General features: G+C 41.3%; 1 protein-coding gene across 2 annotated transcripts in view; it reads right to left on the bottom strand.

The window, feature by feature from the left end:
* The window catches only part of xrn2 (5'-3' exoribonuclease 2), a 78,183-nt gene that overhangs the window by 20,945 nt on the left and 35,615 nt on the right, over positions 1-21,623 (bottom strand). For both annotated transcript variants that reach the window (XM_078230321.1, XM_078230320.1), the window contains exons 17-27: positions 18,756-18,891; positions 17,415-17,522; positions 15,235-15,324; positions 13,580-13,652; positions 8,656-8,739; positions 8,209-8,303; positions 8,044-8,123; positions 7,422-7,478; positions 7,226-7,294; positions 5,660-5,791; positions 3,915-4,051 (exon numbers count right to left, since the gene is read on the bottom strand). In XM_078230321.1, the coding sequence (XP_078086447.1) occupies positions 3,915-4,051; positions 5,660-5,791; positions 7,226-7,294; positions 7,422-7,478; positions 8,044-8,123; positions 8,209-8,303; positions 8,656-8,739; positions 13,580-13,652; positions 15,235-15,324; positions 17,415-17,522; positions 18,756-18,891 (1,061 nt within the window). The remainder of the gene's footprint in view (positions 1-3,914; positions 4,052-5,659; positions 5,792-7,225; positions 7,295-7,421; positions 7,479-8,043; positions 8,124-8,208; positions 8,304-8,655; positions 8,740-13,579; positions 13,653-15,234; positions 15,325-17,414; positions 17,523-18,755; positions 18,892-21,623) is intronic.

Here is a 21,623-nt window from a genome sequence, read left to right as displayed (position 1 = left end):
ATACATTTTAGAAATCAAAATTTCCAAATTGAAAAGGCAGGCAATATTAGGAAATAAGTTTTGAACAGCAATTACTATCTACAGAAGCTTGCTACATGATGTTAATCATTCTGCTCATGTGCAAACTTCACTCACTTTCAAATGAGGATTTGAACTCAAATGTTTTTTCCATAACTTACGATGGAGACTGAATAGGTTTTGAGCTTGTGAAAAATCACTTTAGAAAATTCTTGGAACAATTATCCACATTTTGAGGGGATGGGGTAGAGAAATCAAGATACCAATTTGTAAAATGAAAATGCTGATTTAACTTGAGCAGCATAGGGTACATTACAGGAAAATACACTGATTCACTGAGAAGCACTATCAAGTTTTTTTAAAAAAATAGCTTTATTTTATACAATTGAGCACTAAATTGCAGAGAGAAAAGCTCATCACTTTTCAATGCTATTAGGCCATATTTTTAGACGTTTGTTAAACTTTCCACTGTGAACTGAAGTGAGAACTCTCCTAATCAGTGTGACAATCAGGAAAAGCCTTGGTGTTTACTGATTGCACTAATCAAAACCAATTTTCAAAATGTAGTTAATTGGCGAGCTTACATTGAAATGAAAGCATGTCATAAATCAGATTCAATTTTGGATTGCAAAAACCAAATATTCTATTCGCATTGAGTGCTTGCAGACTGCACTTGACTCCCACAAGTTATCAGCACTCAGACAATTCATCAGCAGCGCATAGACTGAAATATCCGAGTGAAATCAACGATTGCTGATGGAAACACCCACAACATATATTCCAGGGTGGAGGGGGAAAGAAAATAACACTGATTGACCGCACTGTCCTTCCAGTATCTATAACCAATTCTCAGCATCACTAACCCATCATATGATTTTCCAGAAGCAGTAAGTGGGGGGTGGGGGCACAGATGACAGTAGAAGAATCACTATGATTTTATTGCAGTAACTATTCCAAATTAAATGTAGAAAGCAAATGGAAATGATCTGGTTGTAATGAATATGCACTGGCAATGGGAAAAGCACATCAGTTCTGAGAACCGAACAAAACAAGTACAACAAAGGCAACAAACTTTTTTAAAAAGGGCAATGGCCACCATAGTAATGGCAGGATGTGGGTTCATGTTGTATTTACGCTACTTAACATCCTGCAAGTGCAAGCAAGATTTTCACACTAATTTCATTACAGTGTTAATGTAAGCCTACTTGTGACACTAATAAATAAATTTTAAACTTCAAGTGCTAAAATCAGTAAAACCATTCCGAGCACAGGCAAACAACCCTCCAGGTGGAAGAAAAGTATTTGAATGCCACTTTACCTGTATCACAATGTACTGTTGCTACAATATTCTATGCCGTACACAAAACCAGCACATGTAGGTTTATAAACGCAGACTATAATGTTCTTGAAAATATAGCTATCAAATTCAGAATTCAATTACTTCCTTCAATTCAAAATCAATCCACCTACTTTAAATTGACAAATAGGACTGTCGCCATGAAGAATACAAAAAACAAATCAATATCCTGTTATCTTCAAGTGGTATTGTTTTACAGGTTCAATTTTAAATACAACAGCACAACGTGGTAAATAAACTTTACTAAAAGCATGGAATAACTGGATTCTTAACTGTAGCAGTTTCAAGTAACTGTGTACACGAATCTTACCAAAAAAGGTACTTCTGACCACAAGTGGGAGAAATGCAATACAAAGTCTAGAAGTGAACAAATTTTTCTAAATTAAAAATGCTTTACTTAAATACAAGCATTTCCTTTTAAAAACAAAGAAACACTTGGTTCTTTCCATTCCTCATCCTCTTTTTAATTTTCAGCTCTCATGTCCATTTAGGCTGCACACAATTACCCCTCCCTTGTTTTTCAGCGTAGCAATTCCAAGTAGAGAAATAAACTGCAAGGTGGGGAGGACAGAAATCGTCTTGGGCAGTGAATTCCAGCCGCTTATGGTCAGTGGAGGTTTTCAAAGAACATCTTAAAAGGAGTGACCGAGGTAGAGGGGTGGCGAGACTTAGGAAGGGAACTTCTAGAGCTTAGAGCCTAGGTAACTGAAGACACTGGCACAAGTGGTATAAGTGATTAAAATTGGTGATGTTCAGGAAACTAGAACTGGAGGAGCACCAAGACCGCGGAGGGTTGCAGAGATCTAAAGAACTGAAAATGCGGGTCTCACTACTGCATAGCACCGTTAACACAGAAAAGCACCCAAAGTTACCTGTGTGGTGTTCATACAAATATACAAATGAGTAGTAGGCCACTCAGTCCTTCGCGCCTGCTCCACCATTCAATCAGGTCATGGCAGATCCAATTGTAACCTCACCTCCATATTCCCACTTACCCCCAATAACCTTTCACCCACTTGCTTATCAAGAATCTATCCAGCTCTGCTTTAAAAATATTCAAAGTCTCTGCCTTCACTGTCTTTTGAGAATATGACTACAGTGGATGCCAAGACAAAAGTGGCGGCTTTGGTCAAAGTGGCAGATTTTAACAAAGATCATGAATGAGAAGGGATTTCCAGAACTATGATTTTGACATAGTATGCTATGATTGCAAACAGTGTGGTTCAACCCAAGACAGTGGCCAGGGAGGGGGATGGAGTTAGTGAAAAGGGTGCAAAATTTGAGGTAGAGCTGGATACAATGGCTTTATTCTTCCTAAGGCTTAGCTAGAATCGATTGCTGCTCATTCAAGACTGTATGCAATCTGACAACAAAGCAGTGGTGGAAGCCAAGTGTTGGCACAAAGGGAGAGCTGGATGTCACAAGCAAATAAATGAAAGGTAATTTTATGTTTTCAAATATTGCTTCCAAGAGATTTCATGTAATGAGGAAATAGGAGACAGCTATGGACAGACCCTCAGAGGATTCAAGGTCCCATGTTGGGAACCTCAGAGGACTGTTGGGGTGGGAAGAGGAACCATTGCTCTGGCTGGAGATTGAGGGGCAGCATGCCAACAAGCAAGACCAGTTCCACTGAGCTGGATAAGGCAGGAGACTCTGTCAAAGGCTGCAAAAAGAGGAATAGTGCATCATGGTCACCACCTGAGGGGATATTATTTTCACTTTTGGTTATGACTGTGTCCAGCTAGCTCAGCTGGTAGAGCGCACGAGACTCAATCTCAGGGTCATGGGTTTGAGCCCCACGTTGGGTGACATTGTTTTGGGGCAGCAGAATTGGCATAGTGGTTAGCACCGCTGCCTCACAGCGCCAAGGACCCGGGTCCAATTCCCAGTTTGGGTCATTGTCTGTGTGGAGTCTGCGTGGGTTTCTGCCGGGTGTTCCGGTTTCCTCCCACAGTCCTAAAGACATGCTGCTTAGATGCATTGGCCATGCTAAATTCGCCCTCAGTGTACCCAAACAGGCTCTGAAGTGTGGCGACTGGGGGACTTTCACAGTAACTTCATTGCAGTGCTAATGCAAGCCTACTTGTGAAACTAACAAATAAACTTAAACTTTTAAAACTTTGACTTTAAACTTTTCCAATGCTGTTGCAGAAGTGGAAGTTTCAGGACATTGTTGTGGGGAAAATACACACAGATCTGGAAGCCAGTAACATGTACAAGTATTTTTGGGGGGGTGGGAAATTGGAAGTTAATATGCAAGGACAGCATGAACTTGAGAGGAACCATTTGCTATGTCAATTATCATGAAGGTCAGGAAGGACAGTTTAATTGGATTTTTGCAACGAATTTTCAAAATGGCCATTAATTAAATGCGCCAATAGGCCAGAGGTTTACTGTCGCTGCCAAGAGTTTTTTTTAAAACTACTCTCACAAATTTTATCTTTCATTTATAAAATAGAACCTAACTCTTGTCAGTTTTAGGCTTTGATAAGTTTACTACTTAATCTGTAAATCACAGGTTCATCAATTAACTTACTTGCCAGTGGGACAGCAAGAGATGGTGGTGCTCTCATCAGTGGGGGCCGAGAATTTTTCCCTTGTTGATAAAGAGGCGGAGGGGTGTAACTGTAAACACCACTTCCTCCTTGAGAGCGATCTTTTGACATAACATGGCTAAAATAAAATTAAAGAAACAATATGTATACTTGTGCATTTAATACAAACTAGGTTATTCTTTTTATGTTAAAACAATTTAATATAAAAATGCTATTTTCTCTGGGTGATGGGAACTGAAGCCAATAGCTTTTTCAATGATCCATATCCTGCAGCTATGCACAACGTGAAACATTGCACCCAAAACCAGATATCAACATTGGAGAGTCCAGGTTCAACATCCAACACAACACTTAATTTCACAGCAATACTTCACAATGAAATTCATCGCCATTCTTCTACTGATTTACATACAGTTGAGAACTGAACCAAAGGGTTAAAAGCCTATCAGGTAAAATCGAGAATTTGAGGATTTTTCTTCTAGGTGAAAGACTTGAAGGGTGACCTAATAGAGATCTTTCAAGATTATGAAAGAATTTGATAGGGTAGACTTGGTGAAAATATTTCCAATGACAAGGGAGATCAGAACTAGGGCCATGAACGTATGAGAGCCACTAAATCCAAGAGAACTATAGTCCAGAAGTATCAACAGTCACCAACAAGTCTAATAGAAAAATTCAGGAGAAACTTCTCTACTCAGACTAGGACTTGCTATCACAAGGGGTGGTTGAGGCAAAAATGCCTTTAATGGGAAACCACAAGGGAAAAAGGAAAAGAAGGAATTGTCAACATGTTAGAAGGGCAAAAAGAGGCTCATGTAGAGCACGACCACTGGCATGGACTGACTGAGCTACATGGTCTGTTTCTATGCTGTAAATACTGTGTAATCCAACACTATAGAACTTTTCGGTCTTGCTGTTCCCATAAAAGGTACTGGCACATAGCTTGCACGTCACAAAATGTTAAAGTTGCACAGGAGCCTGCAAGTTGCATGTGCAAAGAAAAAAAATGACTTGCATCCCAAACAGCAGGAGCTCTGTCTCAGGATCGACTAAAATCTGTATCAGTACCTGGCTGACTGTAAAGATTTTATACGCTCTGCTCCCTTGTCCAATATCGCAATAAGGCTGATTTGTATCCAATGCTGGAGAAGATTATTTGGGAATAGCTTCACCCTAAAGTCTTTGCAGGTTCAATTTTGCACAAGATCCTACTCGTGTGTTGGGAGCATCAAATCCCAGATCCCCATGCACTGGTACAAAATCATTAAAAACACAAACTGAAACCATTGTTTTCACTCAACAATTCAGCTTAATCACATCAAGCTCTGCGACAGGTTTCAACGCTTGAAATGTTGTGATATGGAAGTGATGGCATCAACAGTGATCGGATTGATGTTGATTGGAGTAGGTTGTGATATGAATAGGCTACAGAGCACTCCACTCTACAGGGAATATTTTTTTTCAAATAACTTTCTAATTGTGGAATTAGATCAATTCTTAACTACGTGCAAGTTAAACAAATAGTGGGGGGTTGGCAGGGGAGTAGTCATTAGTACATGCAATGACAGCATTGAGACATGTAATTCCTGCTTTTAGTTTCTATCCCAAGTTAACCAGGGGGCAAACTCAAAGCTGGAGAGTGTGTGTGACATATGCTGAAATATTCTTGCTGATCATAGCCTAATTAATTGAACTTTTCCATTTGATGGCTTGGAATGTCACTTACCCCAGTGTTCTAAATGCTGACTGGTCCAAGTGTACCTGTTGTCGATTTGGGTTGAAGCCAAGTCGAGGCCTCCATGGCTGCTTTGAGTTAGACTGTTCCCAATCACCTGGTTTCAATACTTTAGGAGGCTTCCTGAAAAGGTAAAGATGAAACCAAACAATTTAATGGTCATAATCATTGTATCTTACAGCACAACACTGAAGGCGTTACTCAGCCAGTCGTGCTTTTGCTGGTCCTTTGAAGCAGCTCTCCAAATTTAGTTCCGCCTTCCCTCTTAGCCTTGCAAATTACTTCTCTTAAAATACATGTCCAATTGACTTTTAATGTTTCTTATGAAATCTAATTCCACCACCCTTTCAAGCAGTACATTCCAGAATTTAACAACCTGCATGAAGAAATTTCTCATGTCTCAGTGATACCTTTGCCAATTATTTCAAATCTATGATCTTTGCTTATCAACACACTTGTAGGGAGAAATAATTTCCTCCAGCATGTTGCAATAAAACTGCTCATGATCTTGCAAATTCTCGAGTAGGGGAGCTCCCCTTAACCAAATAGCGCTCATCATCTCGGGAAACCTCCGTACCCTTCCGAGGCCTTGACATCCTATCTAAAATGTGGTTCCGAAAATTGCACACAATACTCCAGCTGAGGCCTAACCTGAGATTGGTCAAGTTGGCAAAGTACTAAGTCAGTATTGTCCTCTGCCTCCAGAGAATTTCCCTAACCAGTCCCATTTATTTAGCTAACCCATTGTATGATAAGAGATTTCATGGATCCTCTATGTTACCCCACTAATCTTTTGTCATATCCTCTTTTCTCTTCTACATCATTTTCTTTTTTCCCTTGCACATTCTGTATTCTGCTGTTAATGAATCATTTACAACCAAGGTGGTGGTTAAATTTTTAAGCATCTACCTTGCAGATACATACCACATATTAACTTCTACTCATACTCCTTCCCACAAAACTACTCATGCTCCTTTCTTAGATTACGCAGTTAATATTGGAGTATTGCTGCAGAGGCTCTGATGAAAGGTCATCTAGGATTGAAACGTTGGCTCTACTCTCTCTCTACAGATGCTGTCAGACCTGCTGAGATTTTCCAGCATTTTTCTGTTTTTGTTTCAGATTCCAGCATCTGCCGTGTTTTGCGAATATCTTTCTAAGCCGAGCCAGGACAACATTGCCTGGTTACGTGACTGTGGGAACTGTGGCATCCATGTGTGTCCCACACAATATTTCAATGTTCAAACAGCTATGCTTTTAGCAAGCATCGGTGGGCACTGACCAAAGAAAGAACCCGATTTTCTCCTCGCTAGCCAAGTCGACAGGAGAACTCAAATTCGCTAACTTAATGTAGACCTGACAAACAAACCAATTTCTGAATGATTTTGTGATTTCTCACAAGCAAACAAGTCTTGAGATGTTAAGTTTTCTTAACATCAAAGAAATAAGCATTGTTGGTGAGGTTGTGTTCATGATTCAAAGTTGTTACCTTGAATGTTAAGCCTTTACAACAAAGTTCAAACCGTAAGAAAGACTGTTTAAAGAAATGTAACTTACACTGCTGAAGGTAAGAAGCAAGCTTTGAATATGTAGTTATCTTCAAACTGAGGATCCTTGAAAAGTATACTGCAATGAAGGAGGAAAAATTGTGTATTCAGCAGATTGCTTTTATTATACACAAGTAATAAACAAAAACAGACTAATTCTGTGACCTGAAACAAGTGCAAGTAGAGTTAATAAATTTTGCACTCACCTGCATGCATTATTCTGAACAATATCTTCCAATGCTGGTATAGGAGAAGGGACAACTCTAAAAATAAATAAATTAAAAAATTCATACAAATGCCAAAGGAGTGCCTTGCTATGTCAGTCTGTCTTTTTAAAATTGATTTCTTCTCCTTGCACTCACATTCAGGAAAAACTGGAGCTGGTGACCTGTCAATAAGCAGAAGGTAGGTGCACAAGTGGATACATTCTTTCTCCTTACCTCCAGAAACACTTTCCTCCCAATAAGACATTGAGCCAAACACACACCCAAGAGCAGATATAAAGTTGTTCAAGCAATTGCTAATACTGGACCCCAATATTCTAGTCCAAAATGAAACACTGTAAATACTCAGGATGCTTTTAAAATTGAAAAGGCTTTTCATTTTTTGAATCAGATAGATCCTTCTACAAGCTATCTTGCAGCAAATTAGTCTTTTATGTATTAAGTGAACCTTAAAAAAATCTGAAGACAAATTTCTTTTCACCATTTTAAACTCACATTTAAGTCAATACGTGCGTCCCAGTAATTGTTGAAGTATGCAGTAAAACCTTGTGTATAAATTCACTTCATTACACAAAAACTATGATTGACAAAAATGTGCACTTACTTTCCTGGTTTTATTACATCACTCTGCAACGTTAGAAGACCTTTTATACCATGGCAAAGCTCAGGAGTCATCTCTACACCCTATAACCACAAGTTTCATTTTCTAAGTACACTTATTTTTCAAAAGCCAGCAAGTAGCAATGAAATTACACAACTGCATACTTACCTCAGCATCACTATTTTGCAACTCGACAATGAAGTCAAACAACTTGTGATCTTTTCCAACAAACAGCACATCGCTTCCAAGACTATTCCTTCGCTCTACAATTAAGATGTTAAGTTCAGTTTTATCCAACTATTTCCAGCATCTTTTGTTCAGGATTCAATCATATCATGTACGCTTGATTATAGATATGGTAACTGGAGGTAAGATTCTCAAATAAAGAGGCTTAAAAGCAACACCAAATTTTTTTCATAAAAGCTGCAGCAATTTTCAAAAAAGATTATCTTACACCTTATACAAAGTACCATACATCAAATCAAACATGGGTACAGTGAATGTGCTGAATCAAAAATTGATCTATTATTGGCATTTTGAGACTTAGTAATGCAAGTACAAATAATAAACCTAGTGATTACCCGGTCAACTCAATGCAGTTAGCGTAATGCTTACTTTCATCAGGAGAGAGATCAGGATAAACCGCTTCCAGAGCTGCTCTAAGCCGTCGCTCATCAACAAATGGCAGAAGTGCAACACCTAAAGACAGATAAGCAGTCAATTAATGCTGGAAATAACTAGACCTCAGTCATTGACTGCGCTTGCATAAGCAGTTGAATTTCTAGTCTACCTTTCAATCTATAAATGCAGATTCAATCAAAGCTGGATACAAGTGCTGCCAAAATTTTGCCCCTTAGCACCAGGGCTTTTCATGCTGTAGGTACCATTTTGCTTCCAAAATGGCATCTGTATATGTGCAGAAGGGCATCTGCCAGAAGCATGTAGAATAGGCAGATTGGAACATGATTATACTGCTGATTTGGCGTCAGCACTGTAACTTTGGAGCTCAATATTCAAGGCAATGCTGTCTATTAAACAACTAAACACGTTCAACAGCAGAATGAACAACCCACCAGTGGTATATAGAGGGACCATTTAGTTGCTGAATGATTTATATGCTGCAATCACAGAAGTGTGTGGTGGTTTCTAGAGTTGATTAAAGTTGAAGTCTACAGGGAAGTGGTCTGACACATTCTGAAGGCCTCGGTCCTGACTTCAAGGATTTTGCAAATGACTCTTACACTCAAACATGCAAGCAGTAGTTTGCATTCTCATTGGCCTACAGCATGACAAGGAAAATTAGCAGAGGTGACACTGACATGTCCATATTACTGGGGAGGTCATCACTGAAATCTGCCAAATTGCAGCCACAGAGTAGGACAAGAATGCCATTGCCAGTGGCTGCGCAGGCAACCACTTCCACAAACCATCAACTTCTCAGCCACAGCTGGGGATATTTGCAACATCTGTCTGTAAGCTGTTCACCGATTCATAAAAAGGAGATCACTGAGGCTGTATTCCCAGAAAGCTGAATACTGTTCATTCTCTCTTGCTATAAGTAAACATGCAACTCGAGGACCCTGTGATGGAGGGTGACATTTATTGCACACATATTGCTTTGGTCATGTCAGTTCTTAAGATATACCATTTCGTCCAGCTCCTGTGCCATTAGAACAGAGCCCATCATGTTGGTATCCTTGCAGCAGTCATGGTGCCTCCACCGTTGCATTTAAGCCATCTCAATAAATAAGGAACTGGCTACTTGGCAAAAAAGGACATTCCTTGATAGCGTAGCCTAAAACTCTAGGGTGCAACACTTACACGTGTGGGCAGAATGCAGAAAACAAAAGCCATACTGCCACAGGAAATGTGACAGGGCAGATCATTAGAACACAAAAACAGTACATCTGTCCAGATTGTTTTGCAGGAACACTGGAATATTTGGCAGTCGGTGTCAAGATTTATGGTAGCAGGCTAGAACCTCAACATCATGAGGGCACAACCTCAGCCACCAGCTATGGCGAAAGCATCTGCAGAAGGGAGGAAGAAACCAACGCAATCCTTTTCTGGCCAAGTTGTCTGTGAACCACTGATCCAACTGCAATACTTATATATGTAATCCCATTGCCCATTACTAACAGTTTGCACACCTTTACCGTTCCTCTATTACTGACCATCGCAGCATCTGCTTGGTCAAAAATAAAAAAATATTCCAAATCAAACTTGTAAACCAAACAATGCCAGGTTGTATACAAACTACTCACCACTGTGCACTCCTTTAAATGCCCACCTTTTGCGGCCTTATTCTGGCCTAGTGCTCCACTTAGTGCTATCCCAATGTTTGCAAGATCTCTGGTGGGAGAGACTGCAGATGACCTTACAGAACGACCGAGTAGCTCTGGGTCTATAAGTCCTAGCTTCAGACTGCACCACCAGCTCAGCATGGGTGGCAGCGGTCAGGGTTGGCAGGCAAAAACAAGTGCATTGGTGGAATGGCAGAGGACAAATCTGTAACTTTGAGAGAGGACAGCAGGTTCATGCTCCACAGTGCCACACTTTCGGCAACAGCTCAGCAATCCTAACAATGAGCTGGAGGACAGATTGCTTTGACACCCTGCATGTGTGTTTGAACACTGGCGTATACAGCTATGGTGGCATAGGAACAGGAGTGCGCCATTCAGCCCACCGAGCCCATTCCATCATTCAATAAGATCATGGCTGATCTGTGGCCTAACTCTATATACCTGCCTTAGGCCCATATCCAATACCTTTGCTTAACAAGAAATCTCAGATTTAATGATAGCAACTGATCTAGCATCAATTGTTGTTTGTGGAAGAGTGTTCCAAACCTCTACCAATCTAAGACAGCATGGCAGCATTTTGGGCTTGCATGAATTTAGGGTGAACTTCTACCACCATTCGGACACTAAGGTGGCATATGAAATACTCGTGTTTATTAGCTGAGGCAAAGAATTCAAGAGCAGGGAGGTAATGATGGAGCTGAATAAAACAGCTGGAGTACTATGTGCAGTTCTGGTGCACTCACATCCTTCCTACAGTGTGGCAACTAGAAAGGGTGATGATGTGGAGATGCCGGCGTTGGACTGGGGTAAACACAGTAAGAAGTTTAACAACACCAGGTTAAAATCCAACAGGTTAACTAGAAAGGGTGCACAGGAGATTCACCAAGATGCTCCCTGGACTGGAGCAACTCAGTTATGAAAGAAAGGAAGGAAAACTTTTCCCCTTTATAGGTGAGTCAATAATAAGGGTGCATAAGATTTAAGGGGGCAACAGATTTAGAGGGGATTTGAGGAAAATTTTGTTTAAACAGAGGGTGGTTGGAATCTGGAACTCTATGCCTGAACGGGTGGTAGAGGCGGGAAGCCACACAATATTTAAGAAGAATTTAGGTGAGCACTTAAAATGCCATAGCATGCAAGACTACGGACCAAATGCTGGAAAATGGGATTAGAATGGATAGGTGAACAGCTGGCGCAAACACAATGGGCCTCTTTTTGTGCTGTAAAACTCTGACTCTACGTAGCTGCTGTTTGCACTGAACTGAAGTTGAGACATCAGCCACCACATTTGGCACCATGGGTAGATCCACAAGTCTTAAGAAGTTGGCCACCACTTTCATACTAGAGATGATGGGCTCTAAGCTTGTGTAAAGCCCTGAACATGGATGTAAAATGATCCCTGACTACCCATATGAGTCTAACCTCATGGATACTAGATCTGTGGACTGGGAATCAATAGACATTGCTGAGATAGGAAGAGAGCACTGAACAAAAAAAAAGTTAATTTTTAGAATTGTTTTCGGATTACTAGATGTTTAGGCAATGCCAAGTCGTGGGCAAAATCTTAACAGCTTGTATAGTCCTGTTTAAGCTTTCTTACTGGAAACTGCAAATACTGAAGTGCAGTGATAACTAAATTAAACTTGCTTGGCCTGTTTCAGTTTGCATGAGATCTGCAGAACTAAGTAGGGCAAGTATTTCAAGCATCCTTAAGAAATCAGAGCAGCATAAAAACACAGACATATGAGAGGAAGCTTCCAAAGCAAAAGCTGAGCACAGGCTGTCACCCCAGACAATAGGGCAAGATTTTCAATTAACTATCATAATGGTAGCTCATTCCAACATACCATGGAGAAGAAATACTGCTGTCCAAACTGGCAGTGGTTTCCAACTGGAAATTAACTAAAGACAACTAGATTTTGAGAAACCATTTTAATTTTTCAAAACGTGTCTATTGCACAAATTTCTTTTGATATGCTTAAATTGAATGCACTTATTGCAAAGTCCATACAGCGCAGAAACAGGACTCAGTTCAACAGGTCCGTGCCAATGTTTATGTTCACATGAGCCTTCTTCCATTCTCTGAACTAACCCCATCATATATCCTTCGAGTCCACTCTTCCTTATCTAGCTTATTTATTAGTGTCACAAGTAGACTTACAGTAACACTGCAATGGAGTTACTGTGAAAATCCCTTAATCGCCACTCCAGCGCCTATTCAGATACACTGAGGGAGAATTGAACATGACCAATGCACCTAACCAGCATGTCTTTCAGACTGTGGAAGGAAACCTGCGCAGACACAGGGAGAACACGCAGACTCCACAGACAGTCACACAAGCCGGGAACCGAACCTGGGTCCCTGGTGCTGCGAGGCAGCAGTGCTAACCACTGTACTACTTCTTGAATGGATCTAAGCTATTCACCTTAACTATTCCTTGTCGTAGTGAGCTACACATGCACACAGACTGGATAAATTGGTTCTCTTGGACTCCTTGTTAGATTCATCGGTGACTATCTTTATTTATGGCCCCTCTTTCTGGCCTCGCCCACAAGTGGAAACATCTTCCCTATCTACATATCATAACCTTGAAGACCTCAATCAGGTCACCCCCCTCAGTCTTGACTTTTCTGGAGATGAGAACTCCAGCCTGGTTAACCTTTCTTCTTGGGTACAAGGTCTCACTTCTACTATTATTCTGGCAATTCCTTTTTGCATCTTCTTCCAGTTATTTGACATCCTTTCTTATAATATGGAAACCAGAACTATTCCCTGTACGTCTCCATACTGCAAAATTCTGTCAAGTCTAAAGATTATAAATAAATAAATCTGCACCTAGGAGTTTAATATTTATTTCTGAACTTGTGGCTGAATATCTAGACGGAGAAGATAAAAGTATTTTAAAATCCAATTATGATATCACTGCCAAGTAAGGAACAGAAACAGAATTAATCCATTTCATTCTTATTCATCTGTCAATAATGACAGCCAAAATCACCCACTCATTGTTGATCCTGGTTCAGCTCCTGAATCAGAACAGCCAAATTACGTCCAGTAGTAGACACCTTTTCTCAAAGCTATTTCTGCTTTTAATTTGATCACTGGGTCTTGCATATCTTACTGCTTTCCCTATAAACACCTGCAAAACACAGCTGTCTTCAATCCACATTAAAACCACAATATTCAGGGAAGTACATTAAGATAATAGACCATATACTGAAATCCAAAATCCTACCTTGCCACGCATATTTCTTTCCATTTAAATCGAGAGCAAAATCATCAGGATAGAAATCAATGATTGAAGAGTCCTGTTTTAAAAAAAAATAAATGCTTCATCTGCTGCCTGCCCAATCTCAAATTATACAAACATACTCATCTACTTCGTCCTCCAAGAAAAGTCATTTCAAGCTGGATCAGTATTTTATGCAGCTTATTACAATCAAATTCACAGCATATACATATTGTTTGTGATGAATCGTACAATATATTCTTGTCAATTTTCAGTCCAGTTGTCAAGCAATTAACAGCAATGTGCATTTAAAATGGCTATTTATACCAATCTTTGTTCTCATTAAGAGGCATTAGCATTTGCTCCAGAAGATGTTTTAATTTCCTATGAAAATCAAATGACCAAAAATTGCAAATGATCATTAAAATTAAAACCAAGTTCCATGTTTTATCAGCAGTTCAATCCAATGGTAGCTAGAATGGGAAAAATCTTAGTTCCAAATACATTACAGATTGCACTCACAGAAGTGTCCTTGAGGCTTGTCAAACAAGACTCTCTATTAATTGTCCTAGTTAGGTAATTTTGAGATTAAGGATGGAATACGACAAGTCATACAGCTAAGGAAGCTAAAACAAATGATACACAATTTTTATTCAGTGCATGGTCTGGGTTTTCTTACAGTTGCTTTCATTATTGTCCATTTTAAATTTTACTTTAATTAAGTTCAATTCAACAGCATTTTATGTTTGATGAAACGCATGTTAGTGAAAACCAAGTCACATAACCCATCTTAGAAAAGTACAATAAATGTATCAAAATTTGTATTCTCTAAACCTCTCGCCTTACAATTCACTGCAGACTGTTAATTAAATTAACAGATTAATAGAACATTTACTACACAAAAAGCAGCCACTCGGCCCATCCTGTTTATGCGTGCCAAAAAACTTGCCACCCAGCCTTGTATCACACTTCCCAGCATTCTGTCTGTAACCCTGCCAGGTTACTTCAGGTGCCTATCTTACTTAGTCAACCTTTTAAATGAATTGAAAGTTTGCTATGCTATGCTATTTCTATTTGATTGAGCGCATCGTATACTTAACCTAAATGTGGAAGGGGAATGAAAATCTTCATTTGGATGGAAAGATCAAGTAATGAGAACAGATGCATTTTAAAGTGTTTGCTGTAAGATCACCAAGTTCCATTTTTTCATTACCAATTGTTCAATTTTTAAATCTAGTTGAAAATTTGAAGTATTAATTTCCATCAACGTCTTAGAATCCCTACAGTACAGAAGGAGGCCATTTGACCCATTCAGTCTCTACTGACCACAATCCCACCCAGGCCCTATTCCCGTAACCCCACACATTTACTCTGCGAATGCCCCTGACAGTAGGGTCAATTTAGCATGGCCAATCAACCTAACCCGCACATCTTTGGACTGTGGGGAAAAAACAGGAGCACCTGGAGGAAATCCACGCAGACACAGGGAGAAAGTGCAAACTCAGACAGTGACAGAGGCCGAAATTGAACCTGGGTCACTGGCGCTGTGAGGCAGCAGTGCTAACCACCGTGCACCATACATGTATGCATTTACATAGGCAGATCATGCAGAATACTCATTTTGAATAGCAATCATGCCAAATTTTAAGAACAAAACCCACCGGATTCACCATCAGTTCTCGCCAAGTCTGAGGGAGGAAGTTGCCGCTTGCTGCAGGAAACACCCCCATCAACTGTTCCAGTGGTTTGAACTGCAAACAGAGATTCAAATATGTTTACATGTAAGCATTCAGAAACAACACATTTCACACCCACATGACAAAATGTTCTGCTTAACCAGAACATTCAACATTTTGTAAAGGAAGAGAACGACCAGGGACAAAAGACAGGCAAACAATGGGTAAAAGGAGTAGAGAACAGTGTGAGAGAAGGCAAGTAAGTGCTTAAATCTGGCTCAGTTGTGGGGGTTGGAGATGCAAGGAGTGTGAAAATGGTGGTCCAGGAAGTTAATGAAGAAAGGAAAAGCTTAAATTAGGACCAAAGATTTTGTGACGGTTAACTGCAAATGTCTGTATCAAAACCAAACACCCCAAAGAAGCTTATTCAGCAAACAATGTGAAAATGGGCAATTCATTTGCAGTGTAGTTAAATATCATCAGCCTCGTCTTATCATTATTAACCTGACAGTTTGAACATAAAGGATAGTTCCAGAGCATCCCTCCTTAGATCAGGGCGCTGAAAGTCAAGCTAGCCTGTTGAAGGTGCCCAAGGAGAAGGCGGCACTCAGGGCAGAGATTAGGGGGAGGCCAAGGCGTGGTCAAAAGGACAGTGGGGCGGGGTTCAATTTTTTAGTGCTATATTAGCATTTAAAAATTCATACTTGTAGGATCCTCAACAATTTCACAGGTACCACCTGGAAGGGGGGCTATGATGAAAGCAAAGACCAGAGTTTAAGAGATGAAAGGAAAATGGCATTTCATTTTAAATTTTGCAAAGAGTGGGGAAGGGAGAGAGAGAGATGAGGGTTCAGGTCTCTACAAAAGCAGGTGTTAACATTTAAAATAGAGTGCAGAAAAAAATGAAAAATTAATCTAACATGAAAGGAAGGCAAGATGGCCCCTTTATTCAGAAAGGAAAGGTTCAAGCTATCCAGTGGTGGGATTGTTGTGCTGTAATCGCACAAAGTTGCAGGGAGAAAATCCACCATCCCAGTATTTGCTGGAGCGGGTATCTCAAAACTAGCCCCATTAACAAGACAGATTTTTTTCTTCCAGGTCGGTCCCCAATGTTTTTGTGCGGAAATGGTATGGGAGCAACAAGCGATCTGAAATGTTGGAGAACAAAGGGACTAAGTACATTTCCTTAATCAATGAGATTTAAGGATTGAGAAATAAACAAAGGGATGACAAAGAAGGTGAATTAGAGTCAAATCAGGCACATGGAGAAATAAAGTGAAGGAAAGAAAGATAGAAAAAAAACAAAGGAAAACAATTACTGATTATAGGAACGCCATACCAGTTTAAATTGTTTTCTTTCTGTGCCAGAGAGGTTGAGTGGAATTACAGGAACATAAATCTCAATTACAGCCATAACTTTCTGGGACAACTTCAACTGGAAATTAATGTAATCTTTTGCAACTTGCCATTTTTGTGAGACCAACAGCAGGATGGTGCAAAGCACCAACAACATGAGTCAATTTTACATTCACATGGTATTTCTTCTGCATCCCAAGTTGCATGTTAATAACAGCACATGCATTAAACAAACTTTGACAGCAAATTCTGGTCAATAATAAGTGACAGTGCAGGAACTTATAATGGGAAAAGTTATCAGCAACACAGGAATTTAACTGTGTAGTCAGGAAACCTGTACAGAGCCATGATGTAGCCACATATATGGAATATATCCACATATGTGTAAGCACACCCAAATACACCCAAGCAAGCTCCAATCAGAGAATTGCATTCCGATTAATGTCTTTAAAACATAATACCAACCATTATAACTCAGCAACATATGCAAGTTTGCATATCAACACCATAGCCAACAAGTGCTCAACATACAACATAGGAGACACAAGAACGTGAAACCTGCACTGAGTTATACATCAGGTGTAATGTGACCTAAAAATCACCATGATACATGCCAATACTAAGAATTCCTTCAAATCAGACATGGTGACCTACATAAATCTCATAGATGTTACCCATGGTGATTGCAGTTTGCTAATTTGCAACTCAAGGCTACAAGCTTCTAGGAATCATTTTACCATTTTAGAATACTTTCAACAGAAAGCATGCACTTATTGCTGAGGTCCGAAAAAATCCAGTCAAAAGCTTACCGGTTTTGTTCCCGTTTCAAATGTGGAAGGCATATCTTTAATGTCTGTGAAGTCGGAAGCGAATGGTGCATAGTGAAATGGGTAGAACCACTTCCATGAAGCACACCCCTGTGAACAGAATTTAGTTTTTAAAAACAAAACTTGTCAAAGTAGAGAGAACATAGCACTTCATTTCTAACACCTACTGCCGAGGCCCTCAAAACGATCACTCTCCATCTTTGACTGTTCCAAGGATTGCTCCAAGAGCATATATTCCAGAGCATTCATTGGATAAGCTCCTTTGCAAATGCAAACCGCAGCTGCCACAAATTCCAAATATTCCAAGGGGAGAGGGAGAGAGAGAAAGGGGAGCAAAAGGGGGGGGGGGGGGGGCAGAGAGAAAGGGAGGGGGGGAGAGAGAAAGGGAGGGGGGGGGAGAGAAAGGGAGGGGGGGGGAGAAAGGGAGGGGGGGAGAGAAAGGGAGGGGGGGAGAGAAAGGGAGGGGGGGAGAGAAAGGGAGGGGGGGAGAGAAAGGGAGGGGGGGAGAGAAAGGGAGGGGGGGAGAGAAAGGGAGGGGGGGAGAGAAAGGGTGGGGGGGAGAGAAAGGGAGGGGGGGAGAGAAAGGGAGGGGGGGAGAGAAAGGGAGGGGGGGAGAGAAAGGGAGGGGGGGAGAGAAAGGGAGGGGGGGAGAGAAAGGGAGGGGGGGAGAGAAAGGGAGGGGGGGAGAGAAAGGGAGGGGGGGAGAGAAAGGGAGGGGGGGAGAGAAAGGGAGGGGGGGAGAGAAAGGGAGGGGGGGAGAGAAAGGGAGGGGGGGAGAGAAAGGGAGGGGGGGAGAGAAAGGGAGGGGGGAGAGAAAGGGAGGGGGGGAGAGAAAGGGAGGGGGGGAGAGAAAGGGAGGGGGGGGAGAGAAAGGGAGGGGGGGGAGAGAAAGGGAGGGGGGGAGAGAAAGGGAGGGGGGGAGAGAAAGGGAGGGGGGGAGAGAAAGGGAGGGGGGGAGAGAAAGGGAGGGGGGGAGAGAAAGGGAGGGGGGGAGAGGAAGGGGAGGGAGGGGGGAGAGGAAGGGGAGGGAGGGGGGAGAGGAAGGGGAGGGAGGGGGGAGAGGAAGGGGGGGGGGGGGAGAGGAAGGGGGGGGGGGGAGAGAGGGGAGGAGAGAGCAGTTGACAGTGCCTGACTTTACCTCGATTTTTTTTAAAAATTGCTTCTGGTGGGAGTTATTTTGTTCCATAAAAAGCGAAAAACTCAAATATATTCCTGCCCACAATTCCTTTCCTTTAAATCTTTCTAAGAGCTCTCAATTTGGAATGCACTATGCACTCCAATACAACTCCAACAAAAGAAGTGAAGAACAAAAAGCTTACGTACCTGGTAATAGTACTGAAGGACCCAACACAAACCTTCAACATATGATTCGACAACTTTTCTGCGGAACCTTTCATCAGAAGCATCAACATCAAACTTGTTTTTATAATAACGTTGTTTCCAGCCGTCTTCCCAAAGCCTGTATCATAAAAACAAAATGTATTACTGTGAAGAAAAATAAAATAAAATCACACCAACCTTGCAGCACAGCAACTCAGGTCAAATGCTTCAAGAACCTATCTGGTTGTGATTCAGTTTCCCTTATTCTTTTAATGCAGTTTATCCTCAGTGAGAGTTAAGGCAGTAGGTGTCGAACCTGCATCCTTTGGCAATCGAGCCTCTGAACCCGAGGCAACTTGATCCTCCAGTATTTTCACTCATTTCTTATTCGCTGACCTGTCTTGAGACAATTGCTGGGTGTGGAGTTAAAAGCACCCCAATTAACGCAATCACCTCACCGGTAAATAAGTCATAAGCAGAACACGAATTGCTAGCATCAACAAGTCTATATACCTGAAAACGTCCAACTCTTGTAGCCACCGAGGGGAATGAACTTTACAATAAGACCATAAGCTATAGCAGCAGAATTAGGCCATTTGGCCTCTCAGGTCTGCTCCGCCATTTAATCATGGTTGATATGATTCTCACCCCCACTCTCCTGCCTTCTCCCCGTAACCCTTGATCCCCTTATTGATCAAGAACCTATCTATCCCGGTCTTAAAGACACTCAATGACCTGGCCTCTCATTTCAGTTTTAAAGGAGTATCCCGTCAGTGAAGCCAATCTCTCCAGAACGACTGAATTTTAAGCCACATTTTAGAGATTATTTCAAAATGCCACAGCATCACAATATGCACAGGCAGGCACATATTCCACACACCTTGTAATATGCAAAAGCTCTCGAATGTTGGATGCAGCCAGAGCATTAAAGCATTAAAACCGGTCAAGGTTTTAGAGGTGAAATTCATGAACACCAGAGTATCGGCAGCATCAGAAACCCTCCCCGTCAGGTCAGAGACCATGTAGTGTTGCTAATAAAGTGGGTGTCCACACATACAATGTAAATATACTTAAAACCAGTCAAGATTTTAAGAGGTAAAATTCATGAATGGCCTTTGAGCATTGGCAACATCAGCCCTGTTTCAGGAGATAGGCTTCTCACTTGAATCACAAGATTGTGGGTTAAAATCTCACTCCAGAACACAAAAATCACGGCTGACACTCCAGCATAGTACTGGGGGAGTGCTGCACTGTAAAAAAGGTGCACTTCTATTTTCAGAAGTGACGTTAACTTTGGCCTCCTCTGCTCACAGGCAAGTGTAAAAGATCCCAAGGCAGTATTTCAAACAGCACCAGGGGAGTTCCTGCTGGTACCATGGCCAGGTGCCACATAAATGCAAGTCCCTTTTCTGTACTCTCCTTATATGACTGAACATTTGCAGCTGTCTTAAAGTTGAAAGTTTATTTATTAGTCACAAGTAAGTCTTACATTAACACTGCAATGAAGTTACTGTGAAAATCCCTTAGTCTTGATATTGTCTTGTGGCATCAAATTATGCCCAGAATTGTCTGGAATACAGAACCTATGAAAGGTCACCCCTTGACTGGTATTGGTAGGAATTTCCATCAATTTAGAGAAACCCCAGACAGTTCGGCTCCTTCAAGAGATGCAATTTGAGCATTGTAGCACTGGGGGGGCCAGATATTAGGGTGGAATCACGTGTCAGGTCCCCTGTTCTTGGTCATTGCTTCATTAAGTTGCAAAGACAGGGGTTGCAGGGGAAGCAGAAGTACCTACCCTGCCTGCCCGCCTCCCTCTATCCAGCAAGTCTCACCAGTTGTGCCAACAAGAAGCAGGCCTTCTGTAGACCATATTAAGAAAGTTCCGATCTGCAATCAGGGTCAAAGTGCCATGAGAAAAAGCATATGAAAGAGAAACACCCAAAGTGGAGAATCCACAATCACACTCGCCCTGCCGTACCTCTGGCAGAACAGCAAGAAGCATCTCAGAAACCCTTCCCGTCAGGTAGGAGGCCATACAGTGCTGCTAATAAAGTGGGTGTCTACACCTATTATGCAAATATAATTAATCCCAGGATTTGTGCCAGTTCTGGCAGCTCAAAAGCTCTCGAAGGATATTATAGCAATTCTCAGAAAACACTCTGAGGAGCCAATCACTGATCTAAACACTGGCATGAAAGAAAGCCAGTCACTAGAAACAGCACTTTATACACACTCCAAACACTTACTTCAGGTTGAACTGGTGATCTTTGCGTTGACAATGTACTCAGTGGTTCGATTTGGTTTCGTGTTCCCCCCCCACCCCGTGCTAAAATAAACATGCTCAAAGTCTGCAACTGCTACTGTGGCAGAATATCATTGACTTGAACATTTTCTTCAGGAGAGAGGGAGAACACACAACAATAACAGAACACAGGTCAGTCAACGTGAGAAGAGAATGTGAGAAATAGAAAAATTAATAAAGGAGACAGAGAAAGAGCATGGACTTGCAATTATTTGCATCTTTCACACCCCCCGGAAGTCCCGAGAGTTGACATTAATCATATAGGAAAATGCATTAGCCAATATGCACGATAATCAAACAGATGGCCATATAACCTATTTTTGATGGTGCTGATTGAGGGATATTTGCAGAGCTAGACAAAAGCAAAACACAGCTATTCGAATTGCACCATGGCGTATTTTTCAAACCAACTTAAACAGGTGCTGATTTAATGACTCATCTGACAGAGTGCATACTCTACTGCACTGAACTGTCAGCCCAGATTACGTGCCCCAGTCTACAGTGAGGCTTGAGCTCACAACCTTCTGACTCAGAGACAAGTTAGATACTGGTGAACCAATCTGACA

Source organism: Mustelus asterias, chromosome 15 (assembly GCF_964213995.1).
Source record: "Mustelus asterias chromosome 15, sMusAst1.hap1.1, whole genome shotgun sequence".
Taxonomy (NCBI): Eukaryota; Metazoa; Chordata; class Chondrichthyes; order Carcharhiniformes; family Triakidae; genus Mustelus; species Mustelus asterias.
This window is presented reverse-complemented; position numbering and strand designations above follow the sequence as displayed.